Consider the following 16,466-nt stretch of genomic DNA (forward strand, 5'->3'; position numbering starts at 1 on the left):
CTGAAAACTGACCCTGAACCCTAAAAATACCCCTTTACCCAAGAACTGAAAACTGACCCAGAACCCTAAAAATACCCCTTTACCCAAGAACTGAAAACTGACCCAGAACCCAAAAAATACCCCTTTACCCAAAAACTGAAAACTGACCCTGAACCCAAAAAATACCCCTTTACCCAAGAACTGAAAACTGACCCTGAACCCAAAAAATACCCCTTTACCCAAAAACTGAAAACTGACCCTGAACACTAAAAATACCCCTTTACCCAAAAACTGAAAACTGACCCTGAACACAAAAAATACCCCTTTACCCAAGAACTGAAAACTGACCCTGAACCAAAAAATACCCCCTTACCCAAAAACTGAAAACTGACCCTGAACCCTAAAAATACCCCTTTACCCATAAACTGAAAACTGACCCTCAAACCAAAAAATACCCCCTTACCCAAAAACTGAAAACTGACCCTGAACCCTAAAAATACCCCTTTACCCATAAACTGAAAACTGACCCTAAACCTTAAAATAAACCCTTTACCCAAAAACTCAAAACTGACCCTAAACACTAAAAATACTCCTTTACCCAAAATTAATTAATATTATTTAATTAGCAATTAATTATTAATGAACAATAACAAAAAAAGAAAATATATTAGCAAATTAGCTGTAATTATTATAATTTAATAATTAATATTATTTTTTCCCAATTAATTAATTAACAGTAATTAAAAATAATATATCAATAAATTACTCTAATTAATGTAACTAATTAATATTATTTAATTACCAATTAATTAATAATGTTAATTATGTACAAAATAATAATAATTAATTAACTAATTAATATTAATTATTTCCCAATAAATTAAATATAAATTTATAAAAACATATATTAATTAATTAATTATTATTAACTTACTCCCCACCCCATTCCCCTATAAACCCACATCCCGCTACAGAAAATATATATCAATTAATCAATTAATTTTTTCCCAATTAATCAATATTAATTAGCAATTAATTATTATTAATTAATTAATCCTACTAATTATTAATCAACTTACCATAATTAAATTACTTCCCACCCTATTCCCCTATAAACCCACAACCCGCTACAGAACATATATATATCAATTAATAAATTAATTAAAATTATTTTCCTATTATTTTCACATAATTACCAATTAATTATAATTAATTAATTAATCCTACTAATTACTAAACAATTTACCATAATTAAATTACTTCCCACCCTATTCCCCTATAAACCCACAACCCGCTCCGGTACAAAAACATAAAATTTACTTATAAAATTATTTATTATTATATAAAATTTATACACATATAATAGTAATTATTTTAAATACTTAAATTAAACATATAACACATACATAATAAAAAACGATACAATAATACAAATATCGATATTAGTGTCATCGAAATTAGTAACATCGATATATATGCTATCGATATTACTTACTTCGATATTACTTACATCGATATTAAGTATTTCGATATTACTTACCTTGGGTCGATATTCTGTCCTACGATATTCTTGCCTTCGATATTATGCACCTTCGATATTTCAGACTCGATATTATGGTAGGTCGATATTTACAACTCAATATTTTGACTGTGTACCGTTCCATGGGCGTTGCGTGGGGTTACCACGCAAAACCCATGGATTTTGATGCTGACCCATATTTACAAAATAACGTTAACCTGGGGCAACTCCAAAAACTGACGCCTCTCCCGTGAAAGTGTAACAAGGAAAATTATTTTCATTTCTCCTAGTTTTTCCTCTTTCCATGCGTGCTGCATTCAGCAGCTCACATAGAAATAGGAAAACACCCCTCAGGAATGTTTTGGTGAAGGAAGGTGCCTCTTCTCGTACAAAAACAATCCTGCCTACGCTGGTGCTAGGCAGCAATTTGTGAAGGGAAAAGAACTGGAATGCATCGTATTTCATAAATACGCTGCATTCCTGCCCTTTAACATTGGCATAGGGCAGTGCAGCAAGAAGACTTGCAGTGCTGCCCTAAGTCAATTCCTCATCAATGAGGCCCTTAGTTTTTAGCTACACCTTTGACTACACCCCTAAGCTCAATGACCTTTGGTTTGCTAAGCACTGTTTAATATCATTTCCCCACTGTAAAAATTATTTGCTGTGGTAATTGGGGCTGATAGAAATAGGGGTCTCTAGTTGGCAATGGTTTGCACCTTTGTCCAAGTAGGGGCCCTTACTTCTAGTCAAGAAAAGAGGGATAGACTACTGAAATAACCCCTGCTAACCCCCTCAGTAGCGTGGCACGAGCAGTCAGGCTTATTTCAGAGGCAGTGTGTAAAGGATTTGCACTTAACCAACAGTAATACAGTGAAAACACTACAAAAGGACAACAAACCAGTTTAGAAACTTACCTTAGGGGAAACTTACCTTAGGGGTCACTTACATGTAAGAAAAGTGAAGATTAAGGCCTGGCAAGTGGGTATACTTGCAAGGTCGACATGGCAGTTACAAACCGCGCAGACACTGCAGTGGCAGGTTTGATAACCCTTTTCGGGCTGCCGGGGCGAGTGGCACAATCAGTACCGCAGGCCCACCAGCAGCATTTGATTTACAGGCCCTGGCACCCTCAGTGCACTTTACTAGGGACTTACTAGTAAGTCAAACATGCCAATCATGGAACCACCAATCCATAATACAATTTACAATAGGAGCACTTGCACTTTAACACTGCACAGCAGTGAGAAGGTGCACAGAGACACTGAACCTGCAAAAACAGAGTCAAAACTAGGAGGTCAGAAAGGAAAAAAACTGGGGACACATGCCAAAAGATGCCAGATCTAACAGGGGCATTTAGAGTTGTCAATAGATGTTGATGATGAGGAGAACCAGTTTCTAGAACATTTTGTCAGAAGGGGTTCTGACACCTACAAATGTATGACAAGGGGGTCTCTACATCAAAAAGTTTGAAGACCACTGCTCTACTTGTATAGTCCGGTCGAAACGTTGACAACCTCCCCAACCTAGGGCCTGTACTACGGTGTATCACCCGTCCCCGAAATTGGATGATGCACTCTAAATATGCTGGCATCATTCTATCAAATGGACACTAAAGAATACAACAAAATTGTTGTGCAGACAAGCCCATACACACAGGTCTACTGTTCTCAGCATCATTCTCAACAGTGTCTACTGTAAATTATGTTATTGTGTTCTTCAATTGCTTTCCTTTTAAATTCCCCTTCTCTCACTCACCTCACCCATGAGCACTTTGTTTTTGCACTCTTTTCTAGAGCGACTGTCTCTTGATATATTGTCCTATGTTGCAATGACTTTGTTATTTGCATAATAAGAAAATATAAATAAGATTTTGTCTTTAAAATACAGCTGTTGTTTCTTTCTCTCTGGTGTGTTTTGAAGAGTATTTGGTTCTCTCTTGTACAACAATTACGTGAAAGGATTTTGAGTGACTTTAGCCAATTAATTACAAGAGTTACTACCTCTTTGGCTTATCCTAAGAGGGACGTTATTACCACTTGTTGTTCTTATTGTATTATATCCAGGTTATTTGACGTTTATGGTGTTACCTCATTAGTTCGTAATGACTGTTAAACCACTAGCAGCAGCCTCTCCAACCCAGAGAAACCTCCCAATAGCCTGCCATTGTGTGCCTTTAATTAATGGGCAAGTAAGATGCACTGTGTGGACCCTTTCCTGTTGCCAAAATTAGGTACTTTTGCACCTACCTCTGAGTAGCCTTACACTCACAAGAAAACTTGGAATTCCACCAATGATTTATTAGGGGACAGCTTGTCCGTGTGCTTCCAAAGACATAGCTGGGAATGCGTTCTCCTGAATGGCAGTAGGTACCAATCTGAAGACATTTTGACTGAATGTCCTCTGAATCAAACAAGATATCACCCTGAGCACTGAATACAACACTCCGCTTAGCACCATCCTTGTTTGGAAAGGGTATTCTTCATCTATTCTTCAACTTAATCCTTATGAGGTGATTCAGAAGAGTGAGTTTCTATATACTAGTGTCAGACTCAAAATTATTATCATCAGAGTCCAGTGGAGAAGGCCTACCTTTCTGCTAGTAAAGAGGGTCCCCTTCTTCCAAGATAGTGTTGGTTATCATCAGACATCTGCTAATAGCGATTCACTTCACATGCCCAAGTAAAATTGAGGATGTGGGTGTTCCCACTAGGTAGCAGGCAAATGAGTTTATTGTTTAGCATTTGATTGGTGGCATCATACTGACATGGAGCTAAAAGGATCTCAGGAGCACCACAAGCAAAAGAATACTGGGGCAGCCCAATGAGACTGCACTACTGATGACTTCAGCATTAACAAACCTCACATTCCTCTAGTCCAAGATTTTATTGAGGTCCACAATATTGATCTCCCACCACTACATCATTAAGGTAGTATATATTTACTATTCTTAACCCCATGTTTACTGACCATGAGATGATGTAGTTAAGTCAACATAGTAGATGTTATAATGTTGTCTTGCCATCTTTTGCATGCGACACAGTGGGCATACATTTTTTGCCATACTTGAAGAAAGGGTGTATATCGAGACCGCTTGCCATTTGTCCTCTAATGTCTTTCCTAGTCACCCTGGGCCTCCTTTATGAAAAGTGACGCATCGCTGCGTTAAAACAGCGATGCGTGACTTTTCATTGCATCCTCCTTGCGACACCAATGATGCGTCATATTTACAGCATGACGCATCATTACGCAAAAAGTTACAGATACGTCAGTATTTCCGATGTTTCTGTATGGTGCAAAAGTGACGCATTGCTGGATTGTGTCTCAAAAGTGACGCAGCTCCAGCAATGTGTCCTTTCACATGGGGCAAGCCCCATGTGAAAGGGCCTGCGTCAGTCTTACGCCTGCTGTGAGGCAGGCGTAAGAAATTGACGCATTTGCGTCCTGGAAGTGGCGCAGTGAAACCTTATAGATTTCACTGCTTCACTTCCATGACCGTTTCTTCCGTCAGAACGCCCCCTGCATACAGTATGCCTGGTTCAGGTATAATGTGGCGCAGGGGTTTACAAAGTGACGCATCTACCTAGATGGATCACTTTGTAAAATATGGCGCAACAAGGCACATTTTTTCCCTGCTGGTGCGTCACAAAAAGTGACGCACTGGCGGCGTAAAAGTGACGCACTGCTCCATAAATGAGGCCCCCTGTTTTTAATTATGCATACTTCCCCTTCTTGTTTGATCATACTTCTCAATTGGTGGCTCACATCTTTATATTCTTGATGGTGACTGAAAAACAATGAAAATACCCTCTCTCAATCTGCAGGACGAGTGGATAGTGCGGTCCTTGGAAACGATGTGACAGAATACACCCTGAGCAGCTTGCAGCCGGCCACTGAATACGATATCAACCTGAACAGCATGCGTGGGCGCGAAGAGAGTGAGCACGTGTCCATTGTCATCCAGACAGGTGAGGAGGTGGGAGGATTACACCGCGAGAGCTGCCCAGAACAGGATGGGATAGTGTGATAGTAATAAGGCATAAAGAACAGCTAGGCCTACACTACTCTTGAGCACCGGTGTGGTGAGGATGCACACAGAATAAACATTTGAAGTCCAGGGTTAGGGATATATCAGTGAGGTCTTTAAGGTAATAGTACCATCTATAAGCATTGGATCATTGCTGTCTCAGAGGTAAGAGTGCTCTCTAACATCATACTAGACTAGAGCTAATGGCATCCTGTAGCATGATTAAGGGGTCCAATTTTCTGGCACAAGACAATGTGTAAACCTGTCTATTTTTGTTTCTAAATGACAAATATAGAAATTAGATCTTTCAGGTTACTCTCCATGCTGTCAGCCAGGCTAGTAGGCCCATGGCTCTGTAGAATGACTGTATGTACAGGAATTTTTTTATGTAGCGCAAATCACCGAGCGGTTTCTAAGCGCTTGCTTAGGGAACCCGTCCTGGTATTCCCCTGTGAGATAACCCCGGCAGGATATCCGCAAGGTGAAAGCCAGGCATCCCGCCACGAGGGGCCGTTGTGGAGATTAAGCAAGCTATTGCCCAGAGTCGCAGAGTGTGAACCCGTGAATCGAGTAGGCACCGGAGCAGGAATTGTCAAGTCCATGGGCATTTTAGGACTCAAGACCCCGCCGAGCCGGGAATTGAACCCTGGTCCCGGGTTGACCTCTGCTTCCAGGTCTGCGTCCTCTAACCGGTGAGCCACACTTCTCCACTCTGTAGAGGGAGGTTTGTTTTAATGACTGTAGATGTGCATGTGTTTGCACTATATTACTAATATTTTGATGATTGATATCAAACATTTGGTGAATGCCTGTCAAACCCAACTGTACACCAAACTATTAATACATTGAAAGGAACCACCATGATGATGGTTCGCTTCAATGTACGGAGACGACCGTTGGCTGGGCTAGCAGTCACCGCTAAATGTGGCAGGCAGGATACCATTGAGATGGTGGAGGTAATGTCCTCAGCCATCCAGTCAGACACTTCTCCATCTGCCAAACTCTAAATCGGGACTAAAATATCTATATAAATGGATACTTTTTGAATCCCCCTATTTTTTAATATGACTATTCGAAACTTAGGTTCTTTAAGTTTAAAGGCTACACCCTACTAATTAAAAAGAAGAATGCCACTACCACTGCTGCAGAAAAAAAAACTCCCTTTAAACCATGATAAGCTTTAAGGCATTGGAAAGTGCTGAAAAATAAGATTGAAGTCAGTCCTGGCTTGGAAGAAAAAGACACATTACATGAAGCTATTTCTTGTTTTAAGTAGAAGTGACTAAGAAGATCACCCTCTCACATCCAATAGAGGTACTGATATGACAAGAATAAACAGTTTAGCACACTATGCCCAGGTTCAGTGATCAAAGTTCAAGTAATTGTATCAATATATTTATTGGCTGACTAGATACCTCGCAACATAAAGACAATATGCAATTCTTTTCTCATTCCATTCTGCCAATTTTGCCATTTTAAATTCTACCAACTTCTGTGATATTCTTTCTTTAAGCAATTCACATGCTCTAATGGTCTATTCATTTTCCTACAGCTCTGGACAATCCAATGGCCTTGATGGCGACCAATATCACCCCAACAGAAGCTGTTCTACGGTGGACCCCACCTCAGTCTGATGTTGAAAACTATGTAATTGTGCTAACACACTACCCAGGTGAGGAGTTTAGAGTGTTTTTTTATGTTTCGTGGCCATGACAACCTTCTTATGAATGAGGGAAGTAAAGTGAAAGAGAAGCTTCCATCAAAATCAATTGTGGGTTTGTTGACTTGGACCATCAAAGGTACATCACCCTTTACCTAAAGTCCATATCCAGTGTAAGAACAACTATTGGGTCAAGACATTTCTAGGTAAGGCTGATCTTTTTGTCTGTTCTGTCTGATTACTTATTCAAAAAGGCTTATGCCAGTTAGGTGTAGAAAATTCACAATATATTGTGCCTATGCTGTGAGTGCTCCTGCTTGGAGGATGTCCCGGTGCTATCTGCTGTGAGAAGCATCACTTTCCACAAAAGCTGTCTGAAGAGCAACTTGAGAAGGACACTTAACAGATAACCAACCCAAATCTGTTCTACAGTTTGAGACAGTCAATATACATCTTGTGTCTGGAAAATTTATATAAAAGTGGGATCTATACCACCCCACTTTGTTCCAGGTCTATGTTCTTCATGACCAAGAAAGGCTGTGCTTTTGCAAAGTAAGTGAAGGACTGCTGTATGACCAATATCAGGGTCTGCATGACATCCTCTACCACAGGTTAGGGGACATCACTTGAAATCTTAAATTTTTGCTGAAGCAGCTGAGGTCGGCATAAGGCCTAGAAGTCTGCCCCTTGCCTGCTGAGAAAGAAAAGAGTCTGCCTGGCTCTGCAGAAAGAGACTGTCCAGGAGAAGAATTCCGGCATGTTCTTTGTGCGAAGGAAACCCAGACTAAATAGAACGTCTAAGGGAATGAAGCCAGAATTGATCAGCTATTTGAGTGGGTCTCCTGTCTCTCTTTGTGCCTGTCATTAAGATCTGTACCCAAAAGACTGTTCAGATTTTACAAACCATGTGTCCCCCTGGCTTATGAAGGCCTTTATTGACCGGAACACACACCTGCTTACCCCATTGGCCTGGTGGAGGTTGCAATCACCAAAAGAAGCGCCCCAACAACCGTAGATACAGTGATTGCTACAACTGCTGAGCTACATTCATCTTGTAACTCTGTTCTGAATGGAGACCCTAGAGGCTGAAAACAAGGACTGTCTCTCCCCTCTTCAACAGTGAAGAACTAATAAGCGAGTGCAGGGGCCATCCACCTGAGGTTCGAACAGAGAACATGCAATGTGCTGACTGGAACACAAGAAGTTGAGACTGTTTCTGCCCACACCAACAATCGGGGTAAAAACGAGCACACTGATTACGCATCTGAAACTTAGGTGGATATAATCTGCACCTGCACCTAATTCATCCTCAGTCAATGACTACTGGGGGCTATAACTAATAGGGTCACCCAAACTGTAGTTAACATTGCAAAGTGGGGCGGGAGGGGAGAGGGTTGTAGTGCTAACAGAGGATCATAATTCGGGGAATGGCCCTGTGTTCACAGATTGAATTGCGTGGTATTTAGGCTTAAGGTATCATTAAAAGTAATTTATTTTACAAAATAAAAAGCACTGGGTTGGACATTAAGTAATTGTGTCTGTTGGTTGAGTTCTGAGCTCTTGCTCCTTCATACTAACTCCTGCAAAAGCCTGTGATACCTCAGGAGTCAAGTGTGGAAGGAATTGTAATTGGCTCAGTTTGCAGAGCTTTAGTAGTCTGGAATACAGAACACCAGTGGTAAAATGATCTCAGCCCCCACAGTTGGGCTAAGTTGCCCCAGTCTGCCCTAAAGCCCCTGACAACAACAAATCCAGGACTTAAAATATGATGCACTAACCTCACTGGACATGGTCAGGAAGCCCCAGGTGGGTGGAGACGTAACTTCTCCCTGCATTCAGTCGCCCAACCTCAGTTAATGGGTGCTTTTGTTGTGCTGATTTCTAGGCTGAACCCGCACATCCGCACCTGTCACTCATGGTGTTTGATGTGTCAGCCAACAGCAGCATTTTACGAGATTGGGCTCTATAATTACTAAAAATCTAAAGTCACTGATGCATTAAGATTCAGGCAAAAAATATCAATTTCGGCCACTAAATGTGTTTTAAGTATTTTGTTAGTCTTTTCAGGTGTTGTGGATTGTCTTCCAATTCAAAGAGATTTTGCATATTGTTGCCTTACATTTGTAAGCAATTCAGGCAACGTACAATCTTCTCCCCATAGGCTTAGTCAGGCAATCAATCATATGCTTTATTTGGCACTTAAAAGGCCATAGAAGATTTACAATTTCAACATTCACCGAAGAATATATACATCCGGATTAGTAGCATGATAAAGCAAGCTAAAGTGCAGTGGGCTATAACGTGTGTGCAATAAAACAGCATAAAAGTAGAACAATCGCTGTACAATCCAATAAACACCATATTCACTTGGTGCCATGTGCACCCCAGATAACTTTAAAAACAAATAGCAACTAAGGGTTCCTCTATCTTTCCAATTCCAACTTCAAAAAGTGCAGGTTGACATAAAAAGGTGTCTGACCAGGGCACGAGTCCTAAAAAGAGGAGTGGAGGGACGCTGTTACCAGAAGTGACGTCACGACAGAAAGTGACGCCACGAAAGGTGTGCTCTAATCTCGTCCCAGGGAGGCGAAAGAGTGAAGTCCAGCTGTTGGCAGGGGGGACGGCCTCCAACCGGTAAAATAGGTGGGGGGACGCCGTCCACCCGCGTGGTACCCCGACTCGAGCCCTGTGTCTGACACATGGCTTCCAAAGACTTCTACTTCTCACTGCAACTTTAAGGAATGAGCAGACTCTGTGACACACATCAGTACTAGCTTACAACTGAAGAAATGGGAGTGATACCCTGCCCTTTCGATACCCTAGAAGCTTCTAAATAGGCTTTAAAAAGGAGGTATAAAAAGTCCGTCGAATTTGCAAAAAAATGAAAGCGCAGGAGTGTTTGCTCACACAGCCCATCACAGGGGCATACTCTTGTGGGGCTCCCCTTGGTGCAATGACACTTCGAACAGCACAGGAGACGCCACACTTTGCCCACCCTAAAACGAATTAAAAGAGATCTCTCCCAGTGTGTAAGACCTAGAGCAAAGCACATAGCAAAATCGCTTAGAGCCATGTGGGTGTAGTAGTAGCTGCCTGAACTTTTAGTGAGTTCTAAACTCAGTCTCTGGTATTGACAATACTTTAGGAAGCCAGCCTTTACTTTCAAATATCAGTCTTAGTCAAAATAGTGGGTATTTTGAACACATCAGGCAAGCTTAATTTCTTCGGAATTTTTTTAACATAACCCAACCAGGGAAGAGATTGACCCTTAATTTAAGACAATCTAAAATGATGTCACTGTTTAACCTAGTCTCCGGGTTCGTCGAGATGCTAACCCAAAGCAAAAGGGGAGCTAGTCTGACTTTATCCAAAATGCACTCAACATTTAAGTCAGAGTGGATAATAAAACGGGAGCTGGTGGGGGAGGGGAAGGAGCTGCCTTCAAATATGATTTTCCTCTACTTGCAAGGCAGTTACAATATAATAACCACACACCCCAGTGCCTTATAAAGCTGTAGAAAGACACTGGGCCCTATAGATGTTGAAATGGGAAGAAATATTCCCCCTTCCTGTTAAATGAGGTAAATTGGATAATTCCCCTGCCACCCGGCTGAGCTTCACACAGGAGCTACTAATCTGCAGCTGCTTTGAGCCAGAAGAGTCAAATACAAATCTTCAGATAGCTAATGTCAGGTACTCTGCCCAGGGATTGTCCACCGACCACCAGTTTGGATATGTATTTCCTACCTGTGCCACACTCCATAATATCTGATTTTCTGAAATTTGTGAGAAGATCCAGTTTAGTCATGAAAATCACAAAGGACTCCACTAACAATCGGAGAGCCGTCAGGGTTCGTGCTATGAGTACCGCGCCTTCTGCGTATAGTAGTGCTGGTACTGATAGATTTGCTACTCTTGGGATGTCCCTAAGAGCATTAATCAACGCAGTACCTCATTGAGTATTCCTTGCTTCTATGCCCTTTTGCATTCTGCCCGAACCGGTTTTCCCCGAGCTGGTTGCCTCTCCTTGGATATACGCCAAGCATTTGATTCCTTAAGTTGGCCGTATATGTTAGCTGCTTTGGTTAAATATGGGATTCCTCCTGCATTCATTAAATGGGTGGAGCTACTCTATGCTAGACCCACAGCGAGGGCAAAAACTGGCATCAATATCTGCCCTGCATATAACATATTTCGGGGTATGAGACATGGTTGCCCCTTATCGCCCACGTTGTTTGTGCTTGCTTTTGGAACCTTATTTTCAAAAGACAACGGTCCTTAGAAAAGGAAGGGAATTGAGACAATAAATATAGACTAGATAGAACTATATTGTTAAGAATGCCCAGCCGGACACTTTAATTTCTTGATGAAAGTAATGTAAAACAAAGGAATGGAGCACAAAGTGCGATGGAAGTGGGACACCAGCCGATGTCCAACCAACACACTTGGGGAACAAACAGATGGGAGGGAATATTCAGGCAAAGATAGGTTATCAAACAATTAAAATTGCAAAATGATAATCCACATTATACACATCCTTCACCGTGAAGGCATCCTCACGCTGTGCAAGGACCCCCATTGTGGACCTGCACCTTCCTGATTTCAGACTCTTGGACCAGGGCAACGTTCCCCCCGATTTCCTTGTAATTGCGTAGACTCTATCCCTAGAAAGTCACCCGAATTAATACTCTCACCAAAGCGATCCTCAGCTTATCCGGATTGGGGTTCAAGCTTAATTATTAATTCTTTAGGCAATAATTTTTTGTCCTGAGGATGAACCAATAATATGTGAGGCTCGAAACGTCGTCGACAATAAGTACACTAAATGCAGAGTTAACATATATTTTGAGCATGCATATGTGTATAATGTGGATTATCATTTTGCAATTTTAATTGTTTAAGTTTCTACCCATGGTCCTTAGCTTACTGCGTCCTGGGTTCCCTTGTATTACTTAAAAGATTGCTTTTGGAACCTTGGCACAGCGAATACGATGCATAATTGCACCATATGGCATTCCGGTTGACCGTATATCTCACTCTGTTTCGGCTTACGCCGATAACATGCTGATCTATTTGCGCATATGCAAGTTGATATGACTCCTGTCGCCTTGCTGTTTGAGCAATTTGGGGAAATTTCTGGTTTGTGCCTCAATGCCTCCACATCTGTAGCCTTTTCTTTTTATGAGACATACACACCTCCCACACTTCAATTTATCCCACTGCAGTTCAAAGTAGAACCTATTACCTTTAAATACCCAGGGATTCAGATTTATAGGACCACGCTGGACACTGTAGAAGGGAATGTAGTCCATACACTTAATAATCTCAAAACCCAGGTGGCGTTTTGGAACACTCTGCCTTTGACAACTGCAGGCCGTATAGCAGTTTCTAAAAGGGCTGTGCTCCCTAGATTGTTGCATCTATTTGCAAATCTCCCCGTGGTCCTTCCTGCTTGGATTTACAGAACACTAGATACATTACTGACCACATTGCTTTGGGGACAGGGCCGTCACAGATTAGCTCTTGCCAAAATGCAATTACGAAGTCTGAAGGGAGTATGGGAGCACCAGATTTTAAGGCCTATTCCATAGTGGCCCAGCTACAGTGGATGGCTTATTCGTTAGCCAGCCATAATTTGTTTGAAATAGGCTATTTGGCCGCACGCCTACGGGCTGGAACACTGCAATCATTATTATGCCCAAGAGCAGCTAGGGTGAAGGATCCCCCATTGCATATTGCACTCCACTTTTGGAAACTAGCGATGAAATATTCCAACACACCTACACCACACGCCCAAATGTTCCTCTGTGAGGCTTAACCATGCTACGGTGAGTATTATCTGCTACTAGAGTATGTAGGTAGACGGGGGCTGGCGCAGGGACTGTGGGGGACATATTCCTAGACGGTAACTGAATGCCTCACCAAGAATTCATACAGACTTATTCGGCCCCTCCCACACTGTTTTAACACATGCTGCGATTACACAATATGTCCGTAGGTATTGGCTGGTGGACCAGACAGAGCCACCGACCTTTGGACTATTGCGGACTGTTAGATCTGGGGGGTCTCTAGTTGGCAGAGGATGGTACCAATGTCCAAATAGGGACCCTTGCTTCTAGTCAGGGTAAGGGGGATACACTCTTTAGATAACCCCTGCTCACCCCCTTGGTAGCTTGGCACGAGCAGACAGGCTTATCAAAGGCAATGTGTAAAGTATTTGTACCAACACTCACAGTAACACAGTGAAAATACCACAAATGGACTCCACACCAGTTTAGAAAAATAAAGTACCTTTATCTAAACTACACAAGACCAAAACGACAAAAACCCAACATACACAGCTCAAGAATATGATTTAAAAAGAGTTCTAGTGTTTGCGTTAAAATAATCCACGGTTGCGCCACGTTTAGCCCAAAGTACCTGTAGATGTGACAAAAGTTCCAAGTGGAAGCTGCAGCGTTGAAAAACAAGCGATGCATCACTCCTGAGACCCTGGGGAGGCGATGCAACAGACCCGCCGGACGCAGCGGGCGTGTTGCGACAAATCCGTTCTATATGGGGAGGGATGCAATACCTTGTATGGATTCCGGTGCTCAGGTTCGGTAGGAAGCATCTCGCACAGGCACAATGCGGCGATCTCCGTGACGGCGACGATCTCAGGTGGCAGCTGGAACACAGCAAGATCACCCGGATGCCCTTCATCAAATGAGGGGGTGTTCTCAACATCACCTCTGAGTGGGAGCTCGAGTTTTCTGAAGGGTGCATTCACCCTACGTTGTTTAACTCATTAATTCACACATTGAGGGCCCCATTTATGAAAAGTGACGCATCGCTGGGCAAAAATAGTGATGCGTCAATTTTCATAGCACTATCCTTACGACACTATGGATGTGCTGTATTTACAATACGGTGCTCCATGGCACAAGGATTTACAGCTACATCAGGAATTCTGACGTATCTGGTGGTGCAAAAATTACGCATTCCTCGAGTGTGTCGAAAAAATTAAGCAACTCCAGCGATGTGTCATAACCCATGGGTGAGTGCAATGTGAAAAGACCTGCATCAATCCTTACGTCTGCTTGAAGCAGGCATAAGGATTTTGACTTAGTCAAGTCGTAGAAGTGGCGTAGTGAAATCTCATACGTTTCACTGCGCCACATCTATAAGGCTTTTTTTACGGGGGAACACTGCATATATTATACCTGATGCAGGTATAAAGTAGCACAGGTCTTTACAAAGTGATGCATCTGCCTAGATACGTCACTTTTTAAATAAGGTGCAGTGTGGTACATTGATTACGCCACTGCAGCGTCACAAAAAGTGATGCAACAGTAGTGCAAGCCCTTCCTAAATAAGGGCCTGAGAGCATTGCAAACCTTCATTGCGTCACAAAGGACCGAATTCATATAAAAAGTTTTAAATCTCTACCAGAAAAGTTAACTCATTTCATGACTGTAGGTTTACTTCTTTTTTGCGAAACAGTTACCGGAAGTTCGATTGGAAAACGGCACCAATTGCAGATATCCAGGTGTACTTTGGAACTTTTGCATCTTGTGTTGGCATTTCCGCTGGGGTAATTGTAATGGTTATGGAACTACATATGCAAATATGCCAACACTTGTGTGCAATAACTAATTTTTGGTTGTTTCTTTTCTCCACCGTGAACATATATTTCCTGAGTGTAATCCATCCTTTCCCAGGAGGGAGGAGGGAGGTGAGGAAATGTAGAACACCCAGGGCTTCCTTTATGAAAGTGTTGCATCGCTGCAGTAAAACAGCAATGCAACACTTTTCAGTGCCCCCCCCCCCCCTTGCAAACCCATGGATGCACCGTTTTTACTGTACGGCATTCCATGTCGCAAGGATTGACAGATACATCAGGAATCCTGACATATCTGTTGGCGCAAAAATGGTGCATTGCTGGAGCATGTCTGGAAACAGACGCAACTCGAGGAATGTGTCATTTCACATGGAGCAAGCCCCATGTGAAAAGGCTTTTGTCACCCCTTATGCCTACTTCAAGCAGGCGTCAGGGTTTGACGTAGTGAGGCCGAAGAAGTATTGCAGTGAAATCACATACATTTCACTGCGACACATCTATGAGGATTTTCTGCGCTGAAACACCCATCCTGCATACATTATACCTGACGCGGGTATAATGTAGTGCATGGGTTTACAAAGTGACCCATCTGCCTAGAAGTGTCACTTTGTAAATATGGCTCAGTGTGGCGCTTTTTTTACGCCACCACAGTGTCACAAAAAGTGATGCAACTGCGGCGTAAGTGCTTAAAAAATAAGGCCCCCAGTGTTTTGCCAGAGTATCGAAGGAAACCCCACCCTAGAATACTGTATCCCCACCAAGTAAGTGTTATTTACTTGCCAGTAATATTACACTTATCATGGGGTAATATTATGCATAAAGTAAAGGATTTACGATTATAGTGTCATCTTCTGTAACTGCCTAACCCTTGTAAAACCAGCCCATTGTGAGTATTAAATGAGATTTAAATATGCAAATCGCTTTTTGAATCAGGCCTAAATGTCTATGGTGATATCTGTGTTGCTGTTAACAAAGGACGGAGGTTAGAGTCTTGGCAGGTTCGACTCAGCTTTTCATGCTTCATAAGGTGAGAAGAGAGTACTATTGAAACACCTATGATCAAGGTCGAAGAAACAATTCATGGTGTGAGCCATATAAATTGTTAATATATGCATGAATGGGTGTTTGTGTGAGTGTGCTGCTTACATAGGTTCTAGGAACTTGAGTCTGTCGAGTTTCAGATTTCAGCTGAAAGCCAAACACAGCTCTTGTCCCTAGAGCTTAGTTCATTTCCATTCAGCAATTTTCATCATCCAAGTTTTCTTACCACTCTGGAGACTCCATCGCATTTGCAAAAAGCTTATCCATAATGCTAATCTCTGCATAAATGTCGAAGCTTGCATATCCACAAAATGTTCTCCACTTCTGTGCGTCCTTATAAATGTGCTAATTTGTCTCTTTCTTGAAGACATCTCAACCCCCTCTAGTGTTGAAGGGAGAAAGCTTGTAACAGCTGTTCACTTTTCCAGAAACTGCTTAGACATCTTTTTATACATTTTGTTGCCTATCACCCAGTGACAAGATGTTAACATTGCTTTAAAAAGCTTTTCGAAAGGGATTGATAAGCAGATTTTCAGGTATCTGTTTAGTGTTGCATCTGTCAGATCCGCCCTTGAATTTTGTAAGTTACATATAGGGTTACGGATGAAGAATGCCAGGGCACATCCAACATATGATTAGTTAC

The 16,466-nt window shown here is 41.9% G+C and overlaps 1 protein-coding gene across 2 annotated transcripts in view; it reads left to right on the top strand.

The window, feature by feature from the left end:
* The window catches only part of TNR (tenascin R), a 761,475-nt gene that overhangs the window by 700,882 nt on the left and 44,127 nt on the right, over positions 1-16,466 (top strand). For both annotated transcript variants that reach the window (XM_086956605.1, XM_086956613.1), the window contains exons 14-15: positions 5,320-5,463; positions 7,075-7,194. In XM_086956605.1, the coding sequence (XP_086812731.1) occupies positions 5,320-5,463; positions 7,075-7,194 (264 nt within the window). The remainder of the gene's footprint in view (positions 1-5,319; positions 5,464-7,074; positions 7,195-16,466) is intronic.

The sequence above is a fragment of the Lissotriton vulgaris genome, chromosome 1_1 (assembly GCF_964263255.1).
Source record: "Lissotriton vulgaris chromosome 1_1, aLisVul1.2, whole genome shotgun sequence".
Lineage (NCBI taxonomy): Eukaryota > Metazoa > Chordata > Amphibia > Caudata > Salamandridae > Lissotriton > Lissotriton vulgaris.